The following is a 24,746-nucleotide window of genomic DNA, read 5'->3' on the forward strand; positions in this document are numbered from 1 at the left end:
AACCTAAACAGCAAGCCACCTGAATTACACAGTTTCATTTAATGACTTTTGTTGTAATTTTGTGAAACACTATTAATAGAATGTGCTGTAATGTGATCCCACTAGGATATGACTGTCACATTTCCATCTTTTCTCGTAGGCTGGTCACCCATTCCAGCAGCGCTGTGCACAGTCAGCCTATTGTAATAGTAAGCAGAAGTGGGAGTCGCCTGTATTCCTTCTCTTCTTGGACTGTGTGTGGCAGATACTTCGTCAGTTCCCTTGTTCTTTTGAATTTAACGAGAATTTCCTCATCATGCTCTTTGAGCACGCTTACGCCTCACAGTTTGGAACATTTCTGGGCAACAATGAAAGTGAAAGGTGGGTACATTGCTCATGTGGGGCCATTTCATTTTTAGTTGTTTTGGTCACTTCCTACAAGAGACCTGGATTTGGTTCTACATTAATGTTATTTACAAGATGTTAGAGGTTACAGTTAGTATAAATTAAATTACATGAAGTGTATTCCTGTTATGAGCCTATCACTAGCTAGCTGAGAGCATATCCTAGACTTTGTTCTGTTAGATTAAAATTAGTCCATACACTGATTAAAAAGCTTTGAGTAAATTGGGCAACCATTTTAAATGTTAATTTTCTTATATAGGATCATGTATCTAACATCTGGAAGAAGCTATAACATATAATCCAACTCTACTTTCCATCCAGTTTTATGGATTAGGAAGATAATATCCAGAGAAGTTAAATGACTTGTCCAGGGACACACAGCCAGTTGGTCACCAAAAGTATAGCTATAGTACAGGTCTTCCTAATCCTGTTCCAACCTTCTCTGTTACACCTAGAAACTGTCCTCAGGCCCAGAGCGACAATTTCACTTCACAGCCCAGACACCAAGTTTATAGGTTTATTTAGAAGATTCACATCCCAATGATCTTTAAAGGGACTTAATTGGTAGTCTTCTCATTTGGGTACACTCAAAAGGCTTCCTCTGGGTGGGAGACAGGATTTGTTCCTTGGCTGGTAGATGGCATCATTTAGTTGAATAATAAATTTAAACAATTAACAGTTTTTCACAAATAGGATTACTACATCTTGACCAATTGAAAATTTAAGCACCTAGAGCAATATATGTTTTTTGCTCAGAGCTGAATTGGCAAATTTTTGAACATTAGAGTCTCTTACAGCATCCTGTGTTCAGAAGTAGGAAGAAATTTAGAACTATTTGAGTGCTCTAGAAAGTTCTCAGTCACCATAGTTTTCTCACTGTGCTTTGGCTATAGCTGCTACAGCAGCCACACGTGATTCCTGTGATCAGTGTGATTAGAAAGGTAATTTAATGGATGTGTTTATAATCTATACTGTTTCTTCTTTACCCCCAAGGGTACTTGCTGTGAGTGCTTTTCTTGATAATAGTATGGAATGGGGACAGGATTCACTTGTTTGTAGGCATGTTCAAGCTGAAATGTCTGATAGTGGTATTATAAAATTGAACCTTGTAAAAAACATCCGGATGGGTTGGTAGTAGGGTTTTCCCTTGGGTGTTTATTAACAGTTTAGGCTTAAATGAATCTTCGAACATTGTACCACATTTTTTTCTCTTAGTGAAATTTACTTCTGGTGTTTTGATGTCATTTTAAGTTGAGTTTCTGGTAATGATTATACTTATGTTATTACACTTGCATTCAGTACTTATGCCAACAGAACAGGTCTACTTCTAAAAAGTAGGATTTGAGTTGTCTCAGAGATGTCATAAATATTTCACTTTCCCACTCCAGAGACTATTCTGTAACTCCACAGTTAATCCAAATAAAGCATAACTTACTAATAATTTTTTTTGTATTTTCTTCCTTAGTAAAAATAGGTAGAAAGTTTAATGCTTCCTGACTTTATAGTTCTGTTCACCTCTGTTTTAAAATAGAGAATTTTGCTAGTCAAAATAGAGAGTTTAATTAGAAGAGATGACCTAAGAGAAAGCAATGACCATACTTTTTTCCTTTTAAATATTATATCCGAAAGAATAGAAGTTTTAAGGTTTCTTATGAATACAAAGTCTAAAATTACTTGAACCTATTGAATTTGGGACATTGGAACATTAGCTGGTCCTATAAAAAAAATCTTTAAAAACTGCTGAAACTTCTTGGTGAAAGGTGACTTCAACTAAAAGGAAAAATGCAACCCTTTTTACACAGTTTTATTGAGATATAATTCACTTACCATAATATTCACTCATTTAAAGTATGTTGTTCAGTGGGTTTTAGTACATAGTGTATTCAGAGTTGTGCAACCGTCACCAAATCTAATTTTAGAACATTTTCATCACCCCCCAAACAAACCGCATATCCATTAGCAGTCATATGCATTCTCCCTCCCTCTACCTCCTAACCCCTGGTAACCACTAATCTGCTGTCTATACATTGCCTATTTGGAGATTTCATATAAAAGAAATCATGCAGTATGTGGTCTTTTGTGATTAGCTTCTTTCACTGAGTATAACGGTCCCAGGGTTCATCCATGTTGTGGAATGTATCAGTACTTCATTCCTTTCCATTACTGAAAAATACTCCATTGTATAGATATATCCATTCATCAGTTGATGCACGTTTGGGTTGTTTTCCCCTTTTGGCCACCATAAATAATGATGCATCAAACATTTGTTTTGTTTTTGTGTGAAGATGTATTCATTTGTCTTAGGTGTAAACTTAGGAGTGGAATTGCTGGGTCATATAGTAACCAACATTTTGAGGAACTGTGAAACGAAGTGGCAGCACCCTTTTACATTCCCACTAGCAATGTATGAGGGCTCCAGTTTCTCTGTATCTTCACCGTTTTTTATTGTCTGCCTTTTTGGTTTAGTCATCCTAGTGAGTGTAAAGTGGTATCTCATTATATTGATTTGCATTTCTTTAACAACTAATGATGTGGATCGTCTTGCATGTGCTTGTTGGCCATTTGTGTATCTTCTTTGGGAAAATATCTATTCAGATACTTGGCCCGTTTTTTAATTGGGTTATTTGCCTTTTTATTGTTGAGTTGTAAGAGAATTTTCATAGAGATTGCATTGAATCTGCAGATCGCTTTGGGTAGTATTGTTGCCTTAGTGATACTAAGTCTCCCAATCCGTGAACACAGATGTCTTTCCTTTTATTTAGCTCTTTAATTTCTTTTGGCAGTATTTGATAGTTTTTAGTATACAAATATTTCATTTTTGTGGTTAACTTATTCTTGGTATTTTATTATTTTGGATGCTATTATAATGGAATTGTTTTCTTATCTTTTTTGGAGTATTCACTGCTGGTGAATAGAAACATGACTGTTTTTCCTGTGTCTATCTTGTACCCTGCAATTTTGCCAAATTTGTTTATTAGCTCTAGTAGTTTGTGTGGATTCTGTGGGATTTTCTATGTATAGGATCATGGTATCTACAAACAGAGATAGGTGTACTTCTTCTTTTCCAATTTGGATGCCTTTTCTTTCTTTTTCTTTTCAGATAATCTTCCAGTACAATGTTGAACAGCACTGTGAAAGCAGGCACTCTTGTCTTGTTCCTGATCTTAGGGAGAAAGCTTTCAGTCTTTCACCAATGAGTATGATGTTAACTGTGGTGTTTTCATAAATGCCCTTTATTGTTTGAGGAAGTTCCCTTCTATTCCTAATTTGTTGAGTGTTTTTATCATGAAAAGATGGATTTTGTCAAATGCCTTTTCTGCATTAATTGCAATGATCACGTGTTTTTTTCCCTTCATTCTATTTATATGTTGTATTACATTGATTTCCTTATGTTGAACCACTCTTGCATACCTGGGATAAATCCTACTTGGTCATGGTGTATAATCTTTTTTAATATGCTGTTGTATTTGGTTTGCTAGTAGTTTGTTGAGGATTTTTGCATCTTCATTTATAAGGGATATCGTACTATAGTAGTTTCCTTTCCTTGTGACGTCTTTGTCTGGCTTTGGCATCAGGGTAATAATAGCTTCATAAAATGAGTTAGGAAGTATTCTTCCTTTTCTATTTTTTGGAGAGTTTGAGAAGGATTGGTGTTCATTCTTTTTTTAATGTTAGGTAGAATTTACCAGTGAAGCCCGTTGCTCCTGGATTTTTCCTTGTTGAGAGATTTTTTATTACTGATTCAGTCTCTTTTTGTTGTTGTTATAGGTCTGTTGAGATTTTCTATTTCTTGAGTCAGTTTAGGTAATTTATGGGAATTTGTCTGTTTCATCTAGATTATCTAATTAGTTGATGTACAATTATCCATAGTATTCTCTTATAATCCTTTTGTCATTCTTGCTAAAGGGACAATTTTTGCTGGTCTTTTCAAAGAACCAACTTTTGGTTTCATTGATGCTCTCTGTTGTTTTTTTATTTTCTGTTTTGTCTCTGTCCTCTCTGATCTTATTTTTTCCTTCCTTCTGCTAGCATTGGTTTAGTTTGCTCTTCTTTTTCTGGTTCCTCAGGGCATAAAGTTAGGTTAATGATTTAAGACCTTTGTTCTTTCTTAATATTGGTGTTTACTGCTATAAATTTTCCTCCGAGCACTGCTTTTACTAGATCCATATGAGTTGTATTAGCATGTTGTGGGGTTTTTTTTTTTTCATTCATCTATAAGCATTTTCTAATTTCTCCTTTAACCCATTGGTTGTTTAAAAGTGTGTTATGTAATTCCACATATTTATGGATTTTCTAGTCTTTCTTCTGTTGTTGATTTCTAATTTCATTCTGTTTTGGTTAGAGAAGATACTTTGTGTGATTTGTTTTGTGGCCTAATGTGGTCTATTCTGGAGAGTGTTTCATGTGCCTTTGAGAAGAATGTGTATTCTGTTGCTGTTGGGTAGAGTATTCTATATTTGTCTTATATTTTGTTCAAATCCTCTATTTCCTTATCTGTCTGGTTATTCTATACATTATCAAAAGTGAGATATTGATGTTCTTAACTATATTGTAGAATTGTCTCTCTATTCTGTGATGTCAGTTTTCACGTCATATATTTTTGTGGCTCTGGTGTAAGGAGCATATATAATTTATTATATCTTCTTGATGAATTGGCCTTTTTTTCAGTATATAATGTCTTTCTTTGTCTCTTGTAAGAGTTTTTCTCTTAGAGTTTATTTTGTCTGATGTAATATATCCACCCCAGCTCTCTCTTGGTTACTGTTTGTATGGAAAATCTTCTATCCTTTCAGTTTCAATCTTGTGCGTCTTTGAATCTAAAGTGAATCTTTTGTAAATAATATATAGTTGGATCATGTATTTTAATCCATTCTGCTAATCTCTGCCTTTTGATTTGAAAGTTTACTTCATTTATATTTAAAGTGATTACTAATAAGGAAGGACTTATCTCTGCCATTTCACTATTTGTTTTCCATATGTCTTGTACCTCTTTTCTTCTTCGTTTCCTCCATTACTTGCCTTCCTTTGTGTTTAATTGATTTTTTAATAGTGTACTATCTTGATTCCCTTCTCATTTCTTTTTGTATATATCTTAAAAATCTTTTTCAGTGGTTACCAGGCAGATTTCAGTTAACATCCTAAATTTGTAACAATCTAGTTTGAATACAAACTTAATTTCAGTGGCATACAAAACTGCTCCTATATAGTTCTGCCCCCCATATGCTCTACCTACAGATTACATCCTTATACATTGTAGGCCCATTATCATAGGTTTATAATTGTTTTTATTCATGTCTTTTAAATTATGTAGGAAATAAAAAGAGTTACAAACCAGAAATACAATAATGACTTACTTTTTTACCTTCCTACGTTGTTATCTTTACAGGAGTCATTTCTTCATATCACGTCAAGTTACTGCCTAGTGTCCTTTCATTTCAACTTCAAGGACTCCCTTTTGCATTTCTCTTGTAAAGCAAGTATACTAGCAATGAACTCCCTCAGTTTGTATTTATCTGGGGATGTCTTAATTTCTCCTGAATTTTTAAAGAATAATGTTGCTGGATGTGGAGTTCTTGGTAGGTAGTTTTTTTCTTTCAGCACTTTAAAAATGTCTTTGCTTTCCTTCTGGCCTCCATGATTCCTGATGAGAAATCTGTTATTAATCTTAACAAGGATCCCTTGTACATGAGGAGTTGCTTCTCTTTTGCTGCTTTCAAGATTCTCTTTGTCCTTGGCTTTAAACAGTTTGATTATCATGTATCTCAGTGTGGCTCTCTTTGCCTTTATCCTTCTTGGAGTTCATTGAACTTCTTGAATCTGTAGATTCATGTCTTTTATCAAATTTAGGAAGTTTTCGGTTCTTAATTTTTTCGTGTGTGGTTCTTTTTGTTTGTTTGCATCTGTATTGAGGTATAATTGACAAACAGTCATTATCTTTATATATTCTTTCTGCCCCTTGCTCTCCTCTCTTTCTGTAACTCCTACATATGTTGGTACCACAGGGTCTTAGGTTCTGTTCATTTTTCTTCATTCTTTTTTCATTCTTCTCCTCAGAGTGGGTAATTTCCATTGACTAATCTTCATCTTTGTTTGCTCAGATCTGCTATTGAAACTGTCCAGTGAGTTTTCTATTTCAGATATTGTATTTTTTAGCTCCAGAATTTCTGTTTGGTTCCATTTTAGAATTTTTGTCTCTGTTGATATATTCTCTTTTTTGAAACATTATTCTCCTGGTTTCCTTTAGTTCTTTGCTCATAGTTTCTTTAGCTCTTTGAGCATTTCTTGAGACAGTTGATTTAATGTCTTCGTCCATTAAGTCCAAAGTCAGTGGTTTCTCAGGGACAATTTCTGTTAATTTTTTTCTATGAATAGGCTTATACTTCCTAGTTTTTTTTTTTGCGTCATTTGTAATTTTAAATCTGGACATTTAAAATATTATGACGTGGTTCTCCAGAAATCAGATTCTTCCCACTCCATGGAATTTGTCTTTGTTGCTTGCTGTAGGCTGCAGCTGTTTATTTGTTTATTTATTTTCTAAACTATTTTTGTAAAATGTGTCTTCTTTCTCATGTGTGGTCTCTGAAGTATCTCTTCTTTTAGTTTGTGTTCAGCTAGTGTCTTGACAGCAATTTCCTTGAATTCCAGGAGCCAAAAGAGAAAGAGTGTGAAAAAGAGGGAGGGAAAAGAGAAAAGGAAAACAACTCAAGACAAAGAAAAAAAGTCCTCTCACAGACTTTACAGATTGGCTTTGTGCTGGAATATTCTTTCAGTCCTTAGTGAGGCCTTAGCCTTCACTTCCTGCTCTCACTAAGCCTAGAGAGCAGCCAGAGCTGAAAATTTGGGATCTTCTCAGGTCTTTGCTGAGTATGTTTCCTGCCTTAGGAGTGCACGTGGCTTTCTAAATTCCTCAGTATACACAGGCACCTTTGCGTGCCCTGATTTCCCAAACAAACTTTTTCCCCAGGCTTTTGATGCCCTATTGTATCCTTCGACCATAGTTTTTTCTTCCACATGACTGCAGGTTGTTCATTTGCATTATAATGTTTTCTAGGAATGCCTGGCTTTTCTGCCCAGAGTGATTTCCAAGTTAGGTGTAACAAAGACAAGTGCTTCAGGTAGCCCCTGGACAGATTAGAACAGACAGACACAATTCTTTGTAAATGAGGACTGCTCTCATCCCTCTGGAGCCAGGGACCAGGGTCCCATACTGGGAACATGGGCTGCCATCTTCAAGACCTCCGTGAGCTAGGCAGTGGGTGGGGCAAGAGCAAATGAAAATGCCATAAAGCTCTCCTGTTGTTTTTAAATTACCATTTCCTTGATTCTGTGTTTACCTGTGTGCTATAAGCTTTTGACATTTCCCAGAGGTCTGACAAAATTCATTCTAACAGTTTCTGCTTGATTTTTCAATGTTTCTGTGGAGGGATGGGCCTTTTTTGCTCCCTGCTCTGCTGTTTTTGCTGGTGTCACTCTTCTCCTTCATTTTTGAAGCATAATTTGCTGGATATTGACATGTTGGTCAACAGTCTTTATCTTGCATCACTTTGAATATCTCCAACCATTACTCTCTGACAATTATTTTTATTGAGGATCCCTGGTCTGTAAGGAATCATTTTTCTCTCTCTGTTTTTACAATTCTCTTTTTGTTTGGCTTTTAGCACTTTGATTTTGATGTATCTAAGTGTGGACTACTTTGAATTTGTCTCAGTTGGAGTTCTTTGAGCTTCTAGGATGTGTAGATCAGTGTTTTTCATCACATTTGAGAAGTTTAGAAACATTATTTTCCAAACATTTGTTCTGCTTCTTTCTCTTCTCTCCTTCTGGGACTCCCATTGTGCCTGCATGTGTTGTATGCTTGATAGTATCTCACAAGTTTCTGGAGTTCTCTTCAATTTTCTTCATTCTTTTTTTTTCTTTTCCTCAGAAATTGGTAATCTCAATTGACCTGTCTTCAAGTTCACTCATTCTTCTGCCAGCTCAAATCTACTGTTGAGCTCCTCTGGTAATTTTTCATTTCAGTTATTATACTTTTCAAATCAGGATTTCTATTTGGTTCTTTTTTATAATTTCTGTCTCTTTATTGATATTGTCTGTTTGTTGTGGCATTGTTGTCATACTTTCTTTTAATTTTTAAGGTACTATTTCTTTAGTTCTTTGAACATATTTGTGATAGCTGATGTAAAGTCTTTGTCTGGTACATCCAATATATCTTCCTTCTTTCCTGAGGACAGTTCCTTTTGACTGTTTTTTTCCCCTGTGTATAGGCTGTACATTTCTGTCTATTGTGTGTCTTGTAATTTTTTTGAAAACTGATATTTTAGATAATATAATATGGAGAATCTGGAAATTAGATCCCCCTATCCTGCAAGGGTTTGTTGTTGTTGCTGCATTTTTGTTTGTTTTTTTTTCTTTTTTTGTCTGTCTTTCTGTTTAATCACTTTCCTGGACTAATTCTGTAAAATTTATATCTCTTATAGTGTGCGGCCACTGAAGTCTCTGCTCAGGTAGCTAGCTTAGTGGTCAGCTAACAATTAGTCAGAGCCCTCTTTAAATGTCTTGAATGAAGGAGTCTTTCACCCTTTGCTGAGGGGCTCTGTGTGTGTGTTGGGCATGACTTCAACACTTGGGTGGTTTGCAACTCTGCTTTAGCCTTCAGCTTGAACAGGGCCTCAAGTTCAGCTAGAGGAGAAAAACTGGAGCAGTCTCAAGTGTTTTCTGGGCATGTGCACAGCCATGCACACATGCACACCCCTTTAAATTCTCAGGCATATGTCAGAGCTTTTCAAAGCCCCCCTTTGGAGATCTTATTCCTAAATCTTTCTTTTATGATTTTGGCCAGCCTCTTATTTGCCCCAACTGATATGGCAGCCTCAGGCAGCTGTGTTACTACATAGTTTCTGCTCATTGTTTTTGACAAATACCTTGGGTGGTAGGACTTTTCCTTCAGAGAGAACTCTGAGTCAAGTCAAATAACTACTACACTCTGCGGAGGAGGCTTGGCCAGGGACCTTGCAAGACGTATATCAAGTAGTGACAGTGTTCTGGGGTGGTACTTTTTGAGGAGCTCCAAACCTGGTCTGCCCCTCCAGTGGCTGCAAGGCTGCTGTTTTTCAGTGATACTGTAGAGCTGGGGAAAGGGTGTTGGCAGTAGACCGATGCTGCAAATCCTGCTGTTCTTCCAGAGATTCAGTAGTTTTTCTTGGGTGAATGCTTCTCAGATGCTTGCAAGCCTTTTGTTAATTTTCAGTTGTGAAAATATTTATTTTGACTATTTTTGCCACTGTTTTCATTACTTTTTGGAGACGATATATGGAGGTCCTTCTTCTGCCACTCCTGAAGTCCCACTCCTAAATGCAACATTTTAAACTATGCCCCAAGACACTTTAGGCACTTTTCTTTTTTCATTGTCATCAGCCCTTTTTCATTCTCTCCAGTGTACTTTAATGGAAGAAGTTCAAGACTGAAATTAGAATATTGGAGTTTGAATCTCCACTATGCCACTTAGTTGCCATGTGACTTCTCTGGATCTGTTTCTTCTGATGTTAAAGGCAAAAATTACTATCTGCCATATTGGGTTTTAGTGAGGATCAAATAAATCAACATGTGTAAACTGCTAGCCTGATACTTGTCACTTAATTGGCATTTAAAAAATGTTGGTTCATTCATCCATTCCTCCTTGAATCTGTCACCAGCTCAGCCAGCAGCCTAGAATAGACCACTGATGGCATTTTGACTCAGAGCCACAAAATTACTCTGGCTGGCTCTTTGATTCTACTGAATGTGACAGCAGGTAATTCATGCTCTGTGTCATCTGATGCAAAAAAAGGAAAAATAATTGGTAACCTCTAGCAAGTGGGAGTCAGCATGTGAGATGAAACCTGTTTACCATTCCTTTGTTAGACACTAGTACCAAGGGATGTTAAAAGATACTACACCAAAAAGGATTCCATGGTCAGGTATGCTTTTAAAATGCTGAACAAAACAAAGTTGTATGTGTAAAAGAGGCTTTACTGTTTTTATTTTGGTTTGGGTTGGTTGGTTTGTTTTTTAGGAGAGCAAAGATTATATCCAAATAATCATCACAGAGACAGCTGTTTTCATGGCACTTGAATCGATCAGGAATCCAATATCCTATCCCACCGTTTCTTAAAGCACATTCTACTTAGCCCTGGACTGTGCTCTGATGGGGGGAGAGGGGAACTGGTGATTTACATAGTCAGGGAGATTTGGGGAATGTGGCATAATATAGTCCCCTCCCAGAGAGTCACGAAACAATCATTAAAGGCTTTAAGACACCCTTTGATAAAGCAACGTGTATCACTTTAACTCAGCATTTAAATGCTACGTTAGACGATGGACTTCTTTTTGGTGATTTCCTGTTCATATCCCTCAGAACCAACCTTCAGTAAAGAGATCACAAATAGATTTTATCTCACATTCTGACTCCTGTTTGGTGGAGTACTGACTGAGAAAGATTCTGAAGCTGTGTGGGGCGGGCTCAGCGGGAAAAGTTTCAGTGATTGGCTGGCCATGGGGTTGGGCAGGCGGCTGGAGGAGCAGTGGGTGCAGTGGTCTCTTGTCTTCATGCCCGGTTCCTGGGACCCAGTATGGGACTTGTTGTCCTAGCAGTTAAATTCTAGTGCCGCATGGGTTCTGTGATTATGTACCTTCTGTTTACTGCTAGCATAAAAAGAATGCACATAATTAACTTGCATGAAGCTTATAAGTAATCAAGTAGTTTCAGAGAAAACCAAGTTTACAGTAAAATTTCAACTTAAACATACTCCTGTGAAAATTGAATGTGTCATCTATTTGTTTAATGTAAGGTTTACCACAAGTTACCTTTAAATCCTTGTTAAAATTTATTTTTTCTAAAATAATGCCATTTCACTTTCCATCTCCACCAATTTATTCCATGATAAAGTGTTACAGAATTTCATGATTATTAATGAGAACCGTTCATTTTATATAAATGTAGATTAAATCTGTATTTACATCAAGATACGTATTTTTAATTTTTGACAGCCATTTTATGTACATGTAATTTATTTCTTCTAAAAGCTGTCTCTAAAAATTTTGTTTTGTTTGAAATTTGGCTCAATCTCCGTATGATATGTATGATTTTTGTGTCTTTACATTTTAGTCTTCTCCAAAACAAAAAAGTTAGAAACTTTTTTTAGTATTTAGCTATTTTAAATTAAAATACACTCCCAGATAAATTAATGGACTTTTGCATATAGTACCTTTCCCTGGGTTAATATTTAACAGTGAACCTGACATGACCAGATTCTGATTTTATCCTTATTGTTGGCTTTGGAAGCCTGTAAAATAGTGTTTGTTTTGTGGTTGTTGAGAGTTATATAATACACATTGAATTTTCTGACAAATATATGTATTTTTTTGTGAGGGAGATTTACCCTGAGCTAACATCCATTGCCAATCCTCCTCTTTTTTTTTTTGCTTGAAGAAGAGTAGCCCTGAGCTAACATCTGTGCCAGTCTTCCTCTACTTTGTGTGTGAGATGCCTCCACAGCATGGCTGATGAGTGGAGCAGGTCCACACCCAGGATCCGAACCCAGAAATCCAGGCCACCAAAGTGGAGCACATGGAACTTTAACCACTTGGCCGTGGGCCGGCCCCACAAATATTGTTATTTTACAATGTTTTGTTCCTCTACTAAAAGTCTTGTATTGTGCCTTCTAACATACAGAGAGAAGAAATTGTCCTAATAGGAGGAGGCATTTAATAGTGGCGATTATAAATTGTATGCTTTAATGGCAGTTTTCTTTCTTGATCAGATGTAAGTTGAAGCTACAGCAGAAAACGATGTCTCTGTGGTCCTGGGTCAACCGGCCCAGTGAGCTGAGGAAGTTCACCAGTCCTCTCTTTGAAGCCAACAACCTTGTCATCTGGCCGTCAGTTGCTCCACAGAGTCTTCACCTGTGGGAAGGTAAGCCGTGCCCTCCTTGGCAAACTTTTTATTAATAGTCAAGGATGCTCTCTCGACTGCCCGTGAGTACATGCTGCTGTTGATATTTAAAGATAGTGAGGTGGACCTGACCCTCAGACCTGGGTGTAATTATTATTTTTTTCTCAATATAGGCATGGTTTTCTCTTTCATATCAGTTATCCAGTCACTTTTTTTTCAGTCCCCATTTGAGAAATTAACAGTGCTTATTTAGTGGATACTGCTGTTCATATTGGATATTTTCCCTATTAAGGGAGGATAAGAAGGAACATTACTTTTTTTTATTGCAATTAAAAAAAAACTTACCAACTTAACCATTTTTAAGTGTACAATTCAGTATTGTTAAGTATGTTCACAGTGTTGTGAAACAGATCTCCAGAACTTTTCATCCTGTGAGTCTGAAACTGTATACTCGTTAAGCAACTTCCCATTGCTCCTCTCTCCAGCCCCGGGCAACTACATTCTGCTTTCTGCCTCTATGAGTTTGACTGCTCTAGGTTCCTCATGTGAGTGGACTCATATAGTATTTGTCGTTTTGTGACTGGCTTCTATCTCTTAATGTACTCAGAGTTTATTCCTATTGTAGCATGTGACAGGATTTCCTTGCTTTTTAGGGTTGAATGATTTTCCATTATATAGATATAGCACGTTTTGTTTCCCCATTTATCCACTGATGTACACTTGGGTTGCTTCTACGTTTTGGCACATAGGTGTGCAAATATCTCTTCAAGATCCTGTCTTTCATTCTTTTGGGTCTGTACCCAGAAGTGGGATTGCTGGGTCATATGATAATTCTGTGTTTAACTTTGTGAGGAACCTCCATGCTGTTCTCCATAACAGTTGCACCATTTTCCCATCCGATCAGCAGTGCACAGGGTTTCAATTTCTCCACGTCCTTGCCGACACTTGTTAATTTCTGGGTTTTCCCCTTTGGTAGTGGCTGTCTTAATGGGTGTGAGGGAAGGTGCATTACTTTTTGTGTGAGAAAGTTGGTAGGTTCCTGGGACAGGAATAAATTGTAAGCTCCCAGGAGATGGTTTTTATCTGTTTCCTTTACTAGACGGTCGTTAGGATCAGTTCTTCTGTTAAATGTTGTTGAAGGATTACATGAGCTAGTCATTAGTGAGCTTCTGTAAATGTGCGCAAATGCCAGCCATCAATGCAGTGATGCAGATATCTCATTGTTCATGTGGAACAATAATCCATGCTTAATTTTCAAATCTATTCTAAAGAAGGCGTTTTACCTGCAATAAATTTTCACACTCCTGAAGCTTATCTCCTTAAATACCAAAGCTTGATTTTTTTTTTCCCCAAAGATTTTATTTTTTCCTTTTTCTCCCCAAAGCCCCCTGGTACATAGTTGTCTATTCTTCGTTGTGGGTTCTTCTAGTTGTGGCATGTGGGACGCTGCCTCAGCGTGGTCTGATGAGCAGTGCCATGTCCGCGCCCAGGATTCGAACCAACGAAACACCGGGCCGCCTGCAACGGAGCGCCCGAACTTAACCACTCGGCCACTGGGCCAGCCCCCCAAAGCTTGATTTTTAAAAGAAAAACAAAAATCTATCTAAAACAGTCTAGCCATTCATTAAACAAAGACTATAAATATCATTTAATTTCATTTTAGTCATTTTGAGGGTAGTCAGCACATCTTTATTCATCTTTGTATTAAACAGTGTCAGGTATCCACACAGGAATGGTAGCTGTTTGGTAAATTGAACTGAATTAGCACAAATGTCAGTTATTGTACTGTGTTCTAATATGTTATCCCTCAAGAGCAACTCACGTGAGGAAAACTGTTTGCCCTTTACGTGTAAAAGGGTCTCAGATTGCTTTGCTTTCCCAGTTTGAAACTGAGTCTTTTTCTGTCACTTCTCTGGATGTCAGCTCTCACATCTTGTTCCTCTTGGTGTATCTATCATTAGCTGCTTCCTTCTCCCTCAGGTTACGCTTTAATCTTCTCTTCTGAGATGTCCCTTCATTAGAATTGTGGGAAAATAAAATAGCCTTGGATGGTCTGGAGGTTCTCTGAGCCTGCACGTTAGTGCTGTGGGAATTTTGGGCTGCTTAGAACTTCTCCTTGCTTGCTTTCTTGATTGTTGTAGATGATCATAGGCACAGGATAAATGGTCTCTTAAATGAGAGATTATGGCTATGCTTCTTGTTTAAGACTTATGGGACAGTTCACTTAACAGCCACTGTCATGTTTAATAGCTGAAATGAGAGACTCGCTACTTGAGGGAAAAGCCCCATTTGGGAGCTCGATGGCCTGAAGGCTGATTTAACTAGTTTTTACCAAACCTCATTGAGAGTTCAGGGATTAAGTGGTAGAAGGAAATCTTTGTGGTTACATGAATGAACCCCTGCCATTCCCTCGGGAATAGACTGTCCGTGTTTGTTTAGTGCCTCCTCAGCTGAGAACTGGAACTGGCAGAAATTCTACCTTAGATAAAATATTCTCGTAGGTATATGGATTGCACAGTGATACTACTCTCTAGCTTAAAATGTCTCTCTGCTGTTCATATTTACGTCATAGTTCACCATTAATATTAGGTAATTCTTGTATTGAAGAACAGGATTTTAAAAATAGGTTCACATAGTAGCAAAATCAACACAGATCAGTCAGTCTTTATGTTTCTGTTTTCCTTTTCTGATAGAGAGTAGCATTTGGGCGTATACAGAAGGACTCTTTAGGGCCCAGGGCAGTTTGGTTTCTAGAAAGTGTTTTAATGAACATAAAACCTTTGTGGACTTGCCAGCTGCTGACATGTTGCAGCCTGAAAAGTTTTTGTACTTCCTTACTTGAATATCTTTAAGCAATTATTTTGGGATGATGTAGTTAATGCAGGTCTGTGTAGAGGAGAAAACGTCTCTGTTAGTCCATCATAGAAGGATAATTGTTTTTATTTGGGGAAAGAAGCAATTGCCTAGAGAATTGGAAGCCTGCCTCTTAAGTAAGAGAGAGGAGAGTGCTGAAGTTTAGGCTTTTACATAATAATTTATGTGGTTCTGTTTTTACAGTCACTGTTACTTTTCCAGTGAAAATGATTTCACACCTGTGGGAAGTCTTACCAATCTGGCTAAAGTTCTATAATTGTGGAAAAAAAATGTATTGTGAAACTAGCATTATAAATTAGCTTGTTTTCCTGAGTATATCACAGAACAGTGTTTTGATCTATTTAATAATTTTGTGGCGTTTTTTAAAGAATTAATGAGTATGTACATAGAAATAGGGACTTACTGAATACTGGTTTTTTGTTTTGTTTTGTTTTGCTGAGGAAGGTTCACCCTGGGCTAACATCTATTGCCAGTCTTCCTCTTTTTGATGAAGAAGATTCACCCTGAGCTAACATCTGTTAGTCTTTCTCTATTTTGTGTGTGAGCCACCGCCACAGTGTGGCCACTGATAGATGAGTGGTGTGAGTTGGCGCCCAGGAACCAGACCCGGGCTGCTGAAGCAGAGCTTGCCAAACTTAACCACTAGGCCACTGGGGCTGGTCCCCTGAATGCTGTATTTAATTGCACTCTTTTGGTACCTCAAGATTCCTATATATTTTAGCACATAATAAAACATAGATTGTGCATTGTGAAACAAAAGAAAAAATAATGTATAATGCATGGAATTATATATTATCCACAAGTATAATATTAATCCATTGTATGTATCTTTCTCCCTCCTCTTCTCCTTTCCTGGGTTCAATAGGTATTTTCTTACGTTGGAACAGATCCTCCAAGTATTTGGATGAAGCATATGAAGAAATGGTTAACATCATTGAATATAACAAGGAATTACAAGCAAAAGTAAATATCCTTAGGAGGCAGTTGGCAGAATTGGAAACTGAGGATGGGATGCAGGAGAGTCCCTGAAAGATCGCCCCCCGACACTCTTCAGAAGGACCTTCCCGGACCTGTATCCCACCTCTTTCTCCTTTTGCCCTTCAGTTCACTTTTACACAATAGCCTTGAACGTAAGGCTTTGGATGTGGGAACCTCTAGTGTAATGGATTTCTCAATACTTTATGAAAGAAACTTACTGTAATTACTCATGTTTCACGTGGCCTGTTAGGCCTCTTCATTTTGGGAGCAGGAAGGAGGTGCTAGTCATTTTATTTTATGTGAAACAGATGACCTGTTTAATGCCATTCGTGTTATACACCATTTCATCATAAGCTTTTCTCTGTGTTCACTTTCTAAACAGTGCTCCACACCAGTCAAGGGTACATGATTAATCTCTTTAGGGAGTATTTGTTGGTTAAAACACGATCAGACTTTTAACCATTCTGAATATAGAAATATTTTTCAAACCTGAAATGGTTGGTAAACCAAGAATTTCCTGTTTAACATGTCATTTCCAGTATCTTTGCCACATAAAATAGTCATTCTCTTTAAAATAGTCTTGGACTAACGAAGCTGAATTCATTCTCATTCTGGTTTGTCAAGAAAGGAAAATCTGAATATTTATTCAAGGTAAATTATTTTTACAAGGGCAACAGGTATAGTCTTCTGATATTTACATTAAGAAGAGGTAAATTTATTTTAACAGTAGACACTAAAAGTATGTGCAATATAGAAATCAAGTAGGAATTTGTTACTGATATGATATCGTTACTGTTGAATTGGTTTTTCAGGTTTTTGACCATAAATATTAAATGTGTATCAAATGCTGGATATAACATTAAACCATCATTTACAATAGATGTTAATTTGTTACAGTTAAGCTACAAATATGGTTTCCTTAAACCAGAGATGCACTCCCCTTGTCTGAAGTTCTTATTGCTCTGGTTTCTGTAAGTATGTGTGTGTTATACTGTGTTCTAAGTATTCTAAGAGTTTACTAATACTAAGGTTAAAACTTTCATGGTGGCTTGAGCCTTTTGAAAATTTATCTTGACTCTGCTGATTTGTCTATTATATGTTAGGCAAATATAATTTAAGCAGAGGTGAAAGTTTATGAACATGATGCAGCTATGTTTTAAACTTCAGAAACAGATTTGAAGTGGTTCGATGTTAGAGAAACAGTGATGACTATATTTACGCTATGCTGGTTTATGCCCACAGCTCTGAAAGGTTGCGGTTGAGTGCTTTTCATGTATGTTTCTGTTTTGTGACACTTCTCATTTTAACAAATACTATCAATTCTAGTTTTCCTTTAAAAGGATAGTTGAAGAGTAATCTTTAATACCATTCCCCCCCATCTGTACATAACCATTTCAGAGTGAAGCACACCAAAACTGAACCCTGCTTTAGAGCTATGTATTGAGCTAAAAATATAATTTTTAAAAATTGACTCTAGCAAAATTTATGACCACGTTAAGAAGCCTTGGAAAGTGGCAAATACTTTCCGTCTCTAGTTGCCTACGCTTTATCTTTTTTCTGTTTCCTCAGACTTGTAGCAGAAGGCTAGACAACAATCCACAGTCAGCTCGCTTTTGGTCCATTTGCCTGCCTTCTCCTCTAAGCTTGGTTTTTGCCTTGACTGTGGTTATGAATCTCAGGGCGTTAAAGCCCTCACCAGAAGGCTAGTAAGCAAGGAGCAGAGGAGACGTTGTCTTGCTATAGATATCTCTGTGTCGTGTGAAATATCTATAGTAATTTTTTAAAAGGGGAAATACTGTAGCTTTTTTATGGCCTGTCGAAATTGTTCTGCATTTGTTCACGCAGTTGACCTTTTTATTTTCTCCTATTTTTGTCTCAAGACTAGATAGGAAGAAGGAGCTTTTTTCTTCTCAGTTAACAGACCCATAAGGAAAACCATCTAGAGATTTCTTTCGTGGTTCTTTAGAAGTGACTCTCGCTGGTGGTGTTGGTTGGCCGTAGGCTCCCTGGGTGGGAACTTTGGAGGGTGTTTTCATAGGTGTGGTCATGGAGAGACTCTATGCCATCACTTTATCCCCATCTTCCTGATGAACATTTTCTGTGCGAGCCAGAGTACAATAGTAGCATAGTGTTTCAGTTTCTTTTCTTTCTCTTATTGGGACAGCAGTCTTAAGCTATTTGGACAAGTTTGCATTTTAGTATTAATTTATAATTAGAGATTGTCCAAACGTCAGTTCTGTTTATAGATTGTAAAAACAAACTTTGGTATCAATGCACTTTTAAAGGAGTCATCTAATGCAAATATTAGGGTCTTCCCAATCTCTAAAACTCTGTCAAAAACAAGTGCACTATCAATATAACTTGAAGAGGGTTTTTACTAATATTATTAAGTTACCCATCCCTTGGATGAGAAGAATACATACAGTGGATGTACGCATGAGAAGATACTTGTTAAACATTACGTTTGGAGAATTGCCATTGACTTTAAAAACTTTAATGAAGAAAATTGTGGCAGAAAGTGAGCAAGTAAATTGCCCCATAGGTGCCAATAATAATCAAGTGAGAATAATCAAGTTCATGTATATTAGGCATCTTCCATATTCATTTATGGTGAAGGCTGGTTTACCTTTTGGGATGCAAAAAGTAGGCCCCACAAAGAATATTTTAAAAATAAAAAGGATTACTACAGTCCTCTATCAGCAATACAAGGATCCTTAGATTTAAATTAATAATTTTTTAAGAATCAGAAGAACACAGTTGGTTGATTATATAAAAATGCTGTAACTTTTTGGGTGGTAATACTTTTTAATAATTAATTGGTCAAAATTTTTCATTTTGATTTCATTAAATGGGAATAAAACAGCAGAAATTCTAAAATTTAATAGGTGTAAAACAACCTATAAATGTATTTTATTTCTGAGAAAAATTAGGCCTTTGAAGCAAGATTTTAAAGCAATTTTCAGGAAAACTTTGAAAGACAACAGACAGTCATTTCAGATCCTATCTGGGGAATTTAAAAACCTTTCTTTGAACTCTGAAGCCTGATTTACAGAGGTGATGTCATTGCTTTTCATTTCAAAGGATGAAGTTTAGTGAGATTTTAGTCTTTGATTCAGTCAGAATTTATAGTAAATAAAAATCAATATCATGGAAAAGATTTGACCAGTAGTTGTCTCTTGAAGTGAAAAATAGGAGGAACATTTTGCTGCATTTTAAGAAATCTGCTTAAAGGTGTGACTCTTGTAGGTGATCTGGTTTCAGGATTAGCTGTTTGAATTGTCAGTCTTCACTAGGTCATCAGGGTCACTTAGTATCAGACTTTAACCTAAGCAAAAGTTTTGATATCTACCCATCTCCAGTTTTAATGAATGAAAACTGCATGAGGATATTATGAGCACTCTTTATCAGAAAGTTATTTCCTGGACAAAAAAAATGGGCACTTTTTAGAATAGTTGACCCCTGTTCTGGCAGCTTTGAAATCTACCGGAGAATGAAGTCATTCAGCACGTCTGATACAGGTTTCTGCTATACCTCAAGACAACATAGATTCCTTATTGCTTGCTCTTTAACACGGGTCAGATCTTTTCCCCCTCCAGAGCTGGTATCTTAAGTGATTATCAAATAGTGTTTTTATGTAATTCAGCATCTTAACAAAAAACATTAAAAAGACTGATTTCTCCATTAATGTTTATTCCAGATGATATGAAATGCTAATTTTCTTGCAGTATCAGTTTTCTAATTTTTGTTTTCTTGAATAAAACTACTTCTACCTTCACTCAGTCTGTGTAATCTAGTGTCCACAGCATCTTCTTCCTTTAAACCAATAGCCCAGAGGAGACCCTCTGAAACTCTAGGACTAGGTTTCAGAAAGTCTAAACTTGTTATCCAAATTCCCTTCAAGAAACCCAACTTCCTGTTTTTGAGCTACCCTGCAGAAGTGTAGTTTCTGCTTAATTTACTGAAAGATAGTGGGGCTCACTGTAGACACTACATTATCCTGAAAAATAATTCCTGCTAAGAGCTTACTGACTTTTAGACCATTCTGTTGAACTATCTGTGGATACACAGATTAACTGTATTTGTGATTTGTAATAAAAACAAGTTGTGCAACACTGCCTGTGTCTGTCTGCCCAGGACACTTGCTTCACTTGTAAAATGCACATGTCTTTGGAGAGGATTATTCTACACAAGTACACCCTGAGTTTCATCCTTCAGAATCCTCTTAGATCGATTACCATCTACACTAAAAATGTTGTACTTGCACAACTTAGTTGTATAAGAAAAAAAAGAATATGTATTTCTTCAATAGCTGGGTATTTGGATTGTACTCTTGATATATTTGAATGTGACTCTTGGATTTAAGTGCACTATTATTCATGTCTTACACAATAAAATTGCACTGTATGGCAGATGTGTCTGTGATGTATGCTTTGCTAAAACCTCAGAGTGCTGGAAGTACAGGTTTCTGTGTTGTGAACCTGTCTGTATATAGTCTTAGGGAAAAATTCTGAACTTTTTAAAGTCTATGTAACATTTTAATATTATTTGTAATGTTCCCTAAGTGGTTAGTTCACCTCTGTCCTAAAACTGGAATCATTCATCTTGAGTTGGCTGCTTTGTCAAGCTTGGTTTACTGAATGAAGAAACAGTCATCTCGAACGCGGTACTGTTATCTTAGTGTGTAAGATTTGTCTGTGGTGTTCCCCCTCTGCTTCAGAGGACTGTTGCACAGATACTAGTGTTAAATTTCTATAGACAATGGTAATAAAATTTGAATATATTCAAGTGCTGGTAAGTCTGTAGGCTGATTTTAATTTTTTCAAATATTTGTGAAGGTTTTGGCAGTGTCTCAATTAAAACTGCTGTATATATTTTGAATAAATTTAGGTCAGCAAAAAAGTTGCAAAATACTGCAATGATCTCCTATATACTGTGCACCTAGATTGTGTAATCCTTAACATTTTTTCACATTTAACTTAACACTCTTGAGTGTGTGTGTATTATTACTGCTATTTTGCTGAAACATTTGAGGTAAGCTGCAGACATCATAAACTTTCCACCTAAATATTTCACAGGTATCTCCCAAGAATTACAAGTATATATTATACATAATGTGTACTCAATATGTATTGATATCAATAAATCAGTGAAGGAAAAGGGAAAGCCCTTCTTTTGAGTAGATTGCCAACTATGAAATGTAGAATGATGAAATTAGAAAGTCACTATTTGGCAATAATCGCAGTAATAATTGATCCAGGAGTCATCATCACTTACTAAATCATCATCAGATACTAAAACTAGCATGAAAGTTTGTAAGGAAAAGCATATAGTCTCAAAGTATCTGTCCATAAAATACTTCTTAGTTACAAAGGGGAAAACAGTAACTTTACAGTGAAGGAACCTGGTAGATACTACCTTATCCAAGCGTAATTAGCATGACTAGTAATGGGACATAGCAACATCATGTACCTTCTGATATAATCCACTGAGAACCACAGTGCCACTTTTGTAACATTTTTGCAAAAACAACCTATATCTAAAGGAAGCATCTGGCAAACTTAAATTGAGGGACAGTCTACAAAACAACTGGTCTGTATTCTTTAGAGAAATAATGAAGCTTATAGAAGAAAAGGAAAGACTGACAACCTTTTTTAGGTTTGAAATTATTTATTTGTTTTTGCTGAGGAACATTCACCCTGAGCTAATGTTGATTGCCAATGTTCCTCTTTTTGTATGTGAGCTGCCACCACAGCATGGCCACTGACAGACAAGTGGTGTAGGTCCACGCCCAGGAACAACCCAGGCTGCTGAAGTGGAGCATGCTGAACTTAACCACTAGGCAACTGGGGCTGGCCCTCAGGAAATTTTTTAAAGCACAAAGTGAACAGAAAACAGCAGATGGCATCCATACAAAGCTATAAAATTAACATGAGAATCAAAATATTTCAGCTGATGAAAATTATCCCCCAATAAATGAAGCGTTAAACAGAAGAAACTGTAACAAACATTCCAAAAGGAATAAATAACTTTAAACAAAACTTCCAGGTAATGATATGTAAAAAAAAAAAACATCTCAAATGAGAAATTACAAAACTCAACAGAAATAGACCAAAAATAAAACAGGAAGGTAGAAAAGAGTTGAATGAACTCAGGAAAGAATATAAGGAATAAAGACAAAGTCATCTTGAGAATAAAATTACAAGATACTCAAGGGAGAACATGTGCAACAGAAAATTTATTAAAGAGTGTTGAAGAAAAGCATGAAAGGCTAAGACTGGAAATAAAGATAATAAGCCAAAAGGGTCACAGAGAAAGTTATCCACACCAGGAACACACAAAAAAGAGCCAATGTATGAGTAATTTGAGTCTCTGAAGAAGAACAACAAAGTAATGGAAGAGAACTAACGTTTAAACCTATAATCCAAGAAAAGTTTCCACAAATAAAAGCCTGAGTGGAATTGGATCAAGATCGGTCAATTCCAAGACATGTCCTAATAAAATCCTAGACTTTAAGTATGAAAAGCAAAAAAGTCCCCAGGGCCTCTAGGTAAAAAGAATCACTTAAAATCAGGTCGCCATTAGAATTCTGAACAACGACATAACCAAGGAAGAATAAGGAGAACAGCATTTTCAAGAAATACAAAGAAAAAAGTATGAGTCAAGGATTTTATATTGAGCCAACCCGTACTTTAGGAATCAAAGCTGGTGAAAAGTTTTTAAGCATGCAAGAACTCAGCAAATGCTGTAGTCAAGAGCACTTCCTGAGAAATCTGTGAAAGGATGAGCTTCATCCAATTAAGAGATGACGGGGAAAACTATAGCTTAGGACTCTGAATATATTTAACTGTAGATCCAAGACTAAGATGAAGGTAGAGACAAGAGTGGAAGAAAATTATGTAGAAATTACATATTTTGACAAAGTAGACATAATGTAATTTTTAAAAAGAGAAAAAAAGAATAGCTCATTGACTGTCACTTAAGTAATGCAAGTCAAGGATATCATTTAAACCTAATAAATCAAATTGTATAGAATGTTAAGTGAGGACAAAGGTGTCCATGTTCACCTTTATAAATAGTGTTTTAAAGATGCCACTAGAAAAAAATCCAAATCTTTTTATATCCAATGAAATAAAAACTCCAAAGGAACAACATAAAGAAATACAGTAAATATAATACACACAGTAAATAAAACTATGACAGTTGAAACCAAACATCAGACATATCAATAAATATGAATGGGGTTGACTCATCTATTTAAAGGAAAGATCTTCAAATTGGCTTATAAAGCAAAACTCAACTCTATGCTGTATACTGCAGAGAAAATTAAAACAAAGTGACTCAGGTTAAAAAAAGAGAATAGTGTGCCAGTCAGGGTTTAATATATTACAAAGCCACAGTAATCAAAGCAGTGCAGTACTTGCATAAACACAGACATAAAGAGCAATGGAACAGAATAAAGAGCCCAGAAATAAACCCTTGTGTATATCATCAAATGATCTTCAAGAAGGGTGCCAAGACCACAGAATGGGGAAAGGACAGTCCCTTCAAAAAATGATATAGAGAAAACTAGATAGCCGCATGTGAAGGAATGAAGTTGGAGCATTACCTTATACCTATACAAAATTAACTCAGAATGGATTAAAGATGTAACATAAGACCTAAAATAATAAAACTCATAGAAGAAAACATAGAGGAAAATCTTCCTGACCTCGGATTTGGCAATGATTTCTTGGATGTCACACCAAAAGCACAGGCAACAAAAGCAAAAAGAGACAAACGAGATTACATCAAACTTAAAAACTTCTGCACATCAAAGGAAACTACAGAGTGAAGCAGAAATGTACACAATGAGAAAAAGGATTTGTAAATGATATATTTAACAAGGGGTTAATATCCAGAATATTTAAAGAACTCCTACAACTCAGCAACAAAAATCCAAATAACTAGATTTCAAAATGAGCAAAGGACTTAAATAGACATTTCTCCAAAGAAGATGTACAAATGGCTAACAAGCCTATGAAAAGATATTTAACGCTACTAATCATTAGGGAAATACAAATCAAAACCACAGTGAGATATCATCTCACACCCATTAAGATGGCCACTATCAGAAAAACAAAAAATAAGTGTTGAGTATATGGAGAAACTGGAACCCCTATGTACGGTTGGTGGGAATGCAAAATGATGAAGCCACTATGAAAAACAGCATGGCAGTTCCTCAAAAAATTAAAAATAGAATTACCATGTGATCCAGCAATCCCACTTTTGGGTATTTATTGAAAAGAATTGAAAGCAAGATCTCAAAAAGATATTTGCACACCCATATTCATTTCAGCAATATTCACAATAGCCAAGCAACCTAGATACCCACCAATGGATGAATGGATAAACAAAATGTGGTATATACATATAATGGAATATTATTCAGCCTTGAAAAAAGAGGAATTCCTGCTGTATGCCACAACATGGATGAACCTTGAAGACATTATGCTAAGTGAAATAAGCCAGTCACAAAAAGACAAGCACTGTGATTTCACTTACCTAAGCTATCTAAAGCAGTCAAATGTGTAAAAACAGAATG

General features: G+C 36.3%; 1 protein-coding gene across 2 annotated transcripts in view; it reads left to right on the top strand.

Moving 5' to 3' along the window:
- Positions 1-20,950, top strand: part of MTMR9 (myotubularin related protein 9) — a 58,967-nt gene extending 38,017 nt beyond the window's left edge. Inside the window, exons 8-10 of one of the 2 annotated variants that reach the window (XM_001495580.7) lie at positions 140-360; positions 12,183-12,334; positions 16,053-20,950. In XM_001495580.7, coding sequence (XP_001495630.4) covers positions 140-360; positions 12,183-12,334; positions 16,053-16,216 — 537 coding nt within the window. In that variant the 3' untranslated portion in view covers positions 16,217-20,950. The remainder of the gene's footprint in view (positions 1-139; positions 361-12,182; positions 12,335-16,052) is intronic. The other variant, XM_070256849.1, reaches the window with a different exon arrangement.
- Positions 20,951-24,746: the final 3,796 nt, after the last annotated feature.

Source organism: Equus caballus, chromosome 2, assembly GCF_041296265.1.
Source record: "Equus caballus isolate H_3958 breed thoroughbred chromosome 2, TB-T2T, whole genome shotgun sequence".
NCBI classification, from domain to species: domain Eukaryota; kingdom Metazoa; phylum Chordata; class Mammalia; order Perissodactyla; family Equidae; genus Equus; species Equus caballus.